This window comes from Alosa pseudoharengus, unplaced genomic scaffold, assembly GCF_046254945.1.
Source record: "Alosa pseudoharengus isolate Yale_2024_CS ecotype anadromous, Long Island Sound unplaced genomic scaffold, YU_APseudo_1.1 YU_APseudo_1.1_scf_2, whole genome shotgun sequence".
NCBI classification, from domain to species: Eukaryota; Metazoa; Chordata; class Actinopteri; order Clupeiformes; family Clupeidae; genus Alosa; species Alosa pseudoharengus.
Genome location: NW_027468663.1, coordinates 32,691,024 through 32,700,159, shown reverse-complemented (window position 1 = coordinate 32,700,159; position 9,136 = coordinate 32,691,024). Strand labels below are relative to the sequence as shown.

Here is a 9,136-nt window from a genome sequence, read left to right as displayed (position 1 = left end):
TGTTTTTTACACAAATCGCACCCTGTGTATGCTAACTACAGGGGCTATCTGTACAACACTGAGCTTAGATGAGTTTGACATTTCAAAACAAAATGGATCTTTCTTAACATTCTGTTGGTATTACTAGGTATGTTCTAGATGTTTTAACTTTAAAGGAAACAGGAAACGACACATAGCATCTTTAAAGGGATATTCCACCATTTGGGGAATTACTAATTTTCCACCTCCCTTTGAGTTAAACAATTGATTTGTACTTTTCTCCAGTTCATCCAGCTGTTCTCTGAGTCTGGCAGTACCAGTTTTAGCTCCAGCCTAGCATAGATCATTGAATCTGATTAGACCATTAGGTTCTCGCCTGCTAGCATCACATTTAAAAGTGACTAATGCACCATTGAGATCAATATGTTTTATATAGAGTTACCACAGTGCCACCTGTGGTTGTATAGAGTAACATATGGTAACTCTATAAAACATTGATCTCAATGGTGCATTTTGCCCATGTTCAGGGTGGAAAGTAAAAAAGAAAGATTTGCATAAGACAAGTCAAATTGGTGTTTTTAAGAATAAGGGATCATGGAGAATAAAGAAAAAACATATTTAATTCCCACAAGGTGTTTGGGTGCTCTGCAAATGAGAACCAAAATGATTTTTCAGACTTGTGAGGTCTGCTTTTCAGACCCTGAAGGAATTTATTTTCTGTTCATTGCTTTTTGTGAGACTGTTTCTACTTATCTCAGTAAGGAAAATAAATCAAGAGCCTTTGTTCAGTAGAAATATGTCTTCTGAAGGCCTAAACAGAGCCCAGCCAAAAACTGCAATAACATTTTGATCAACTTTGAGGGACAGCTATGACCATGCAGGATCATCAAGACCAAATGTGACGATTTTGCTACATAGCCTACAAAATTTGAGTCTCCTACATGGTTTAGTTCTTGCACTATGGGCTTGTGAACTTTTAGAAAAAAAAGAGGCCGAACAAAATCGACACCCACCTCCCCCTGTAAAACTGGCTGTATCTTGAAAAGTATTGATCTTACATAAAAGTAATTTTACAGTCTGTCTCCTGGGTAACAAGGGTACACCTGGTAATTTTTTCAGAATTGTTTGAGACCTAAGTGTGTGGGCCCTGGTTGAATTGATGTGGAATGACCCTGTTTTATTTTTATTATGATCTTTACCTTTTGACTATATTGACATATATTGCCGTTCATCCTGCCAGTATGCTTTGTTTGATGGGATTGGCGCTGTCATCTCCCAGCTTCAGCCTGGTGAAGAGGTTGCGAGGCCAGTGGCCTTTGCTTGCAAAACAGTGTCACGTGCCCAATTGAACTACCCAGCTCATCGATTAGTTACTTGCTTTGAAGTGGGCTGTATGTGATAAGTTCTCCCACGGACTGAAAGGGGTGCACTTAACTGCATGGTCTGACAACAACCCCTTGACCTAAGCCATCATCTGGTGAAACAGCCATACTTGTCTCTGTTGGATGAAGTCAATGGAGTTGTTACCGGCACAGTGCAAGATGCTTTTCGAATGACCACCAATTGCCAAGCTGTTCAGACCACCGATGACCATGCGATGAAGTCCTGAGTCCTGAACCAGATCCCTGTTTGCTAGAGATGCACCGATATGGAATTTTAGGGCCGATAACGATACCCGATATTTATTGGTTTGTTGTGGCCGATACCGATACGATAACCGATAATATTACTCTTGTGAAAAGTGATTTGGGGAAAGCATTTAATAAGCATAATTTTATTGCAGTAATTTTACCTACCACCAAATGATGGACAGAACTCATAATAGTCCTCAATAGTACGGCAGTCAACAACATAACAGTAGCCTAGCCCTACAGTATGTGTGGCTCCTTTAAGTGAACCTGACGTCAGTGAATTGCGAGTGAGTGGCTAGAGAGTGTTTTCATTTAGGACTAAACGCTCATAAATGGCTCAGCTTGGAATAAGCTACAGTATAGCGACCAAATCAGAGTTTGGTTTCAACCATGGGAGATTTAGGGTGGGACGCTCATGACTAGTCCTAACCAATATTTTAAGATGACAAAATTGTCCCCACCAATATTTTAGCGAACTCATTTGTGCTGCTGATCATTCCGACAGCCAGCACGACAGTACAAGAAACGTCGTCATTTGATTGGCTGAAAAACCGAGGGGGAGGGGGAAGGGTTATCTGACACGCATGCTGCACACACACATTGCTTGTAGTCAAGCGAGCAGGTGTGTCAACGACAACGGTAGGCTAAGTTACCAGGGCTGTCTGTCAATACATAGGCCTACCCCATGAAAGGCTAGAGTGAAACATTTTTATATTCCCTTTTCCCTTCAGCATACATACAAACCCCTTTTTGTGGTGTGTAGATCAGCTATGCCACCCAAGAAGAAGAAAGGGGACGAAAATACGAAGCTTTTTCATAAAGCAGAGTGTAAGTAAGCAAAATAACTAGCCACACAAGCTAGCAGTGGTAGTGACCAGGCTTTCAAATTATGCAGATTCTATTATGTGGAAAAATAGTATTAACTGGTGAAAGCATATGTTACCCAGGATATTGTTAAAGATAAACCTAGCTTCTGTAATCTTTCAACCAAGGTCAGGAGTATTGATTAGGGGTGTGCAGCACGGTCGCATATACATCGCGCTATCACAATAGATGCTATTACCAAGTCACTGAATGTTAATTAGCCTACCTTAAGTTAGAATCTTGGAAGTCACAATAAACATTGGATCTGGACATTTTTCGTTTCTATTCTGTTTATGTTATGAATTTCTGAGTGTAGCCTACACAATGCAGAGAAATAAAAGGGAGACCCAAATTCGTTTGAAGGACTCGCATTGCATTGTTATGACACATGCTGTAAAAACGTGTTGGCAATGTGAATAAGTTAACACTGTTGGTTATTCAAATATAATGAATCATTATTTGATGAATAATATTAAAATAACACTATCATATACAATATGGTAGGAGGGTTAAACTCGCTAGCCAAAGGATAGGCTACAAAATGAATGAACCACTTAGTATGCAGGAAAGACAGCATCAAATCACTACAGATGGATGGCAGATTGAGGAAACAGCATCAGGGCTTCAGGTGAGGTTCTAATTATTAGCCTATGTCAAATTGTCAATTCAGTTGGAGTCAGCAGCATTGCTGTACAATATAATGAGAAGGAGTAGATTCACTTCTGATATTCTGTCTTGCCAACAGTCTGAAATAACAAAGGAAATCGCCATTAAGGCACTGGTATCTTACAGCAAAAGAATTCCAATTACAGTTAAAGGGGTGGTTCAGGATTTTGGACATAAGACCTCATTTCCAAGTAAGCAAGTGTGATATTTATCAGTGGAGACCGTTTTCAACACGTTTCATCCAGTCCTTCTAATTGCAGAGTTCGCAGGTGCTAGGCTAGCGCAAGTCAACGGTATGTGCTAGCCTGCCACTAAAGACAGTCTTACCCACTCTAAACTACACCTGAGGCAAATTCCAGACAATCGATGTAAATGTCTGTGTTGATAGAATAGTGTAAGAAATACAACTACCCTTGCATCGCGTTGCAATAGTTATACTTTGGTCCCTGAAGTTGTTAGTAGTCATTTTGCAACTCAGCGGCGGACTGCTATTACCAAGGCTACTACTACTTTTCGGCGCAGTACTACTAACCGGAGCAAGTATAATTCCGCCGCTGCTAAGAAACTAGTCCCTCAAAATGTAATGCGATCGTTGAAATGCAAGGATAGAATAACGTTAGAAATAACACTATCAATACAGACATTTACATCGATAGTCTGGCGTTATAATTTATTTGCCTCGGGTGTACTTTGGAGTGGGTAAGACTGTTTTTAGTGGCAGGCTAGCACATACCGTTGACTTGCGCTAGCCTAGCACCTGCGAACTCTGCAATTAGAAGGACTGAATGAAACGTGTTGAAAACGGTCTCCACTGATAAATATCACACTTGCTTACTTGGAAATGAGGTCCTATGTCCAAAATCCTGAACCACCCCTTTAAGCAAATACAAATATAATTTAGAGTCGCATACATTCATAGACATATTCAGTCCTAAACTATGGTGCATTTCCATACTCAGTAACATAAATAAAATACTGTAGCGATTTCACCCTCAGACAAGATTCACCTTTGGCCAGGACGGCCATTTATTGGAACAGGAAGACTCATACGGACACAGACAACTACATAGGGCAACACAGGGGTAGTCTCAGCCGCACATGCTACACACAATAAGGGTTTACCACACACATCAACACGAGGATAAACACATTAGGTACAACTAAAGAGACTAACACACTAACAAATACACAACATGCTAAACGTAACTACAACTATTATAATCGACATTACACATTCTAGCATTCACTCGCACTGCATTCTGGGAAACACTCATTCAACGTTAGACATGAACATCCACCGACGCTACAATACTATATGACTATATGATATATATGACTATATAATCTGGGCAAATTTAAGATATGCTTAGCTTCTGTTATCTGAGAAACAAAATTGGCATCTAGTGGTCAAACATTTATTTACGTTTAAACAATTGTTTTCGTCTGCACATATTTCTCTCCAGTCGGAGATGCTAGTTTATCTTTAGAGTACTATAAATAATGAAAGAGGCTATTGTCTATTGACAGTCTGACTCTTGTCAGTAAAAGTTAACTTTTCAGCCGGGGGGGGATTGGATGTCCCCACCAAAGCTGAGACCAAACCTACGCCCTTGGTTTCAACTGCGGGTAACTGAATAAAGCTGCAACTCCTCAGACTGTATCTTATGTCCGTCTACTCTGTTGCGCACAACCTGCTGCAGCAGAAATGAAAGGAGTTAGCCCCGACGGTTTTAATAACTTATTGATGACCTGTCTGGAACTGAAGCACGAATGGTTAGCATATTTCTAGGTAATAATACAAAACCCAAGCTAAAGTAATGCAAATATAATACTAAAACACAATTTAGAACTAGGCCTACTTATGTACTCGTCCCACTAACGAGTTGTTTATTTGTTTCCCCGACCAGCGCGGTAAAGTGCAAACACACCAGCACAAGACGGCTCTAGATAGGGCTGAGCTCCGCTCTGTTAAGGTTAAATGGCGGATCATTCACAAGAGGATTTTGAGATGCACAGATTCCCAAATGAACGCATATCCACATATTTTGTTAGAGTGGTGAAATACATTCACACCGCTGACATTATATTGAGGAAAAAGTATAGCCAACCAAGCTCAACCCAGACAGCACACGTCTGCCCGATGTCGGTTTCAGATCAGCATGGAATCCTCCCATATAATAATGTCGCAGGGGTATCGGCCTGAAGTCGCTTCCATGTATGTTGGCTTTTGATCGTTCCTACTACCCAAAGCAGATCCCGCTATGTTTTTTTTACCCCAGGTTCCATGTATGTTGGCTTTTGATCGTTCCTACTATCCAACGCAGATCCCGCTCTATCTGTTCTTTTTTTTGCGTGTGTAGCAGGCAGCCAGGCACGTCAGATCAGCCTCCTGGAGCAGCGATTTTCAGGTTGGTAAATTCACACATGTAAATTGTCAGAAAATAGGCATTGTGTCAATTGTATGACTGTTTATATATTTGCTTGCTAGGCTTAGCCATAACTTGGTGTACATTACTTTATAAAGAGCTGTTTTGGGGTAATTACAACTTCGTTGTGAACTAATTCACGTTAGCTAGTTGAGCTAACACTGGAAAATATGTTAAACCTAGCTAGCGGCTATGGCGAAATGTTAACACTACAGCATCCATGATTACCGGTACAAGGACAGCAATATGCTTGGGTGTAAGAATAGCAAGTTATTATTTGACCGTGAGACTTCACCCAGGAAAGGCTGTCGTTTTTGTATGGAGAGGAGTGGGAGCTAGGCTAACGTTACTGTCTTGGCTGAGCTAACCTGCTGGTCGTGTCATCATAACGCTTTGCACAAAGGAAATGCACAGATGCATCAGCCGAAGTTCCCAAAGCAAATGTAGGCTACGTTTCAGTCCCAACTTTCTCTAGTCACTTCCAGAGCGTGTTTTGGCCGGCGTTAGCGCGCTAGCCAAGTAACGGCATTAGCTCGCCTCTGCTTGATTGAAATATCAGCTGAGGTAATGCTAATGGGTTTGAAATCTATTTCTCCGAGCTCGGTAGTCTGCATCTATGAAAATGCATTAACAGCAATCGGTAAGGGTAGACATTAAAGATGAAAGTGTTGCAGTGAATTAATTGTTGTTTTTGTCTCTTGCAGGAGAAGAACCTGATTTTTGGGGGACCATTTTCTAACAGCATTTTTTCATCTTGTGTCTTTATAGATCTAATAATTTATAGCCTAGTGTAAAATGTGCAATCTCAAGTTCCGACCTAAATAAATAAAGGTCGTATAAGCCAGGGGTGGGCAGCTTTGATGAGTCGTTGAAACATTGGCTCATTGTCGTTTTCGATTATTTGCCGACATCCCGGCGATGTCTTGCCAATGAGCAAACGATGAGTCGTTGAAACATTGGCTCATTGTCGTTTTCGATGATTTGCCGACATCTCGGCGATGTCTTGCCAATGAGCAAACGCTTCCTATGCGATGTCTTCTAGACTATAACGGCATTCATCGGCCCGACATCGGTAAGATTTATGTGTGCCGTCTGGGAAGTAGCTCAGTGTAGCCAGACGGACCTTACGTAGGCCTAAATTAGGACTATCGGCGCAAATTATCGGCCAGAATTCTGTTACCGGACCGATAATAATATTTTCATTTTTTAAATTATTGGCTAATAATATATCGGCCGCCGATATATCGTGCATCCCTACTGTTTGCCTTTTGTGTGGTATCAGTGTGCTATCAGTGCTGAGGAGGTGTCAGCAGTCATGGATGCCCACCACACTGGGGGGTCTCTCGGCTGTCTTGCACAAGCCCAGAGTCACTGCAACTGCCTGGGGAAGATCCATCCATTTCCATTCGACTCAGCCAATTGCACAATCTACAAGAGCAAGATGCTGTAGTGAGCAGAGTCCTCTTGTATGTGCAGCGGAGTAGGAGGCCTAACGCTTGCGATACAGCAGCCGAGTTGAGCCCTGTACTCTACTCAGGCTGTTGAAACACTGAAAGAAGTTGAAGGTGCGCAATGGACTTTTGTCACCCCATAAGCTCTGAAAAAGCAAATCTTTCATGGAGTTTCTCTGGCCAGTGAACGATTTTTTTTGGACAGGCATGCAGAGATATCATGAGTTACGTGAAGCACTGTCAGAGATGTTCTAGGGAAGACTCCTGAGCCAGGCGCCTGAGCCCCTCTGTAGAATATCCGCACCTCAGCTCCCATGGAACTAGTCACCCTTCGCTAAGCCACACCCAAAAACCGCCACAGGCCAATCGTGGCTTAGCAACCCGTCACTAGGCACGGGAGGTCTGACAAGCTTTTCGAGTTTTGCCATGTTAACCTGTGGAGACTGAAGGCCTGTGGGTCATGAAGGGCACTTATTTGGATGTGTGGTGCCCTAACCCACGTAAAGACACAGTAAAATACACTATAGAAACATAATATAATTGGGAACACATATTGTTCTAACTATAAAAAATGGCATATTGCATGATATTTCCATAACCGCGAGATACACGCTTCACGATAACGGCAAGAAGTTGTTAACAGACGTTCACCAAGATGTATAGCCCATCAGCAATCTATTAAAAATCGCAATTAATCTAGATTAATTCATTTCAAAATATGAGATTAATTAGTTATTTTTTAAATGTTTAACACCCCCAATAAAAACATAAAATATTTAACCGCAACAATTTGCTAATGTAGCCTATGTGACAATTCTTCTCGTCACCTTTTATTGTAATCATTAACCATGACCTTGGCTTCCCTTATGGGTGGCCAGTGGCAGACAGCCTAATAAATTGTTTGCAGGCAAATATGTGGTCTAGCGCAGTGATATGCCGTCAGTCAAATTTATTACTCATCCACAGTGGACGCCACAATTTGGAAAAACAATATATACAGTATTTGCAGTTGTGCTGAGTATCATGTAGCTATCCGTTTGTACAGATTACACAGGTATGCTCATGCGTATATTACACAGGTATGCGCATATATCGTAAAAGATTTCAAGACAGAAACATTGAACATATTTTAATCTGTATTTATAAAAAAAAAATACTGTAGATTAGATTGATGTGTTAAAATTATGACCGATAGTCTAATAATGGCATTATTAAGTGAAGAGTACCTGATGACTTGTTCAGGACTTGAAAAAGATTGGGACTTGGACTTGGACTCGACTTGGCTTTGATGTGACTTGGACTTGGACTCGACTTGCCCTTCTCTGTCTTTACTTGGAACTTGACTTGGACTTGACTGCTAAGACTTGGGACTTACTTGTGACTTGCCAAACAATGACTTGGTCCCACCTCTGGTTGCAATAAACGAAGCAGTTTTATTTTCTTCTTAATGATGATAAGCAAAGATTACAATATATGCACAGATCTTGTCTGAACCATAGCTGAAGTTTTTATAATGTTGCAGCTTTACAGTAGGCTACAATAGCATAAGTTAGTCTTAAATAGCATTTTTAATATTTTAGAAGTAGATATAAATACATAATAGAAAAATAATATAACAATCATAATTCAACAAGTAGCATTTTGCCTGCCTGTCATACACTGCTTATACACAGTTGTCATCATAGCATAGCTAACTGTACAGCTCTCTAGTACAGGTTTTTGATTTATTTTACCACATGCCCGAACTTCATATAGGTCACATGCACATGTTAATCTGCATTACCTCATACAGTATAGGTCACATGCACATGTTAATCTACATTACTTATCTATTATCTTCTTATATATCAAGCTTTTATAAGAAGGTCAGATTTTGCAGAGAAAGGAGCAACATGGTGAGAGCCAGAGTGAGAGCCGACACCAATTTGGCTGGTGGAGCAGAACTAGCTGTTGTGTTCGCGGCTGTGGTCGCCGCTGTTGTAGTTGTGCTAGGAGCCGAAGTAGTTGTTGTAGAACCTATGTTGGGGTGAAAAGGGGTATTGTAAATGTCAATGTAAACCAAACAACACAGACACAAAAAATGAATGGTCAGATAAGGTTAATTTGGTTTAGTTAATTT

At 40.8% G+C, this 9,136-nt stretch overlaps 1 protein-coding gene across 43 annotated transcripts in view; it reads right to left on the bottom strand.

Moving 5' to 3' along the window:
- Positions 1 to 8,430: 8,430 nt before the first annotated feature.
- The window catches only part of LOC143134327 (uncharacterized), a 51,234-nt gene continuing 50,528 nt past the window's right edge, over positions 8,431 to 9,136 (bottom strand). For all 43 annotated transcript variants that reach the window (XM_076294606.1, XM_076294605.1, XM_076294607.1 and 40 more), the window contains one exon: positions 8,431 to 9,033. In XM_076294606.1, coding sequence (XP_076150721.1) covers positions 8,873 to 9,033 — 161 coding nt within the window. In that variant the 3' untranslated portion in view covers positions 8,431 to 8,872. The remainder of the gene's footprint in view (positions 9,034 to 9,136) is intronic.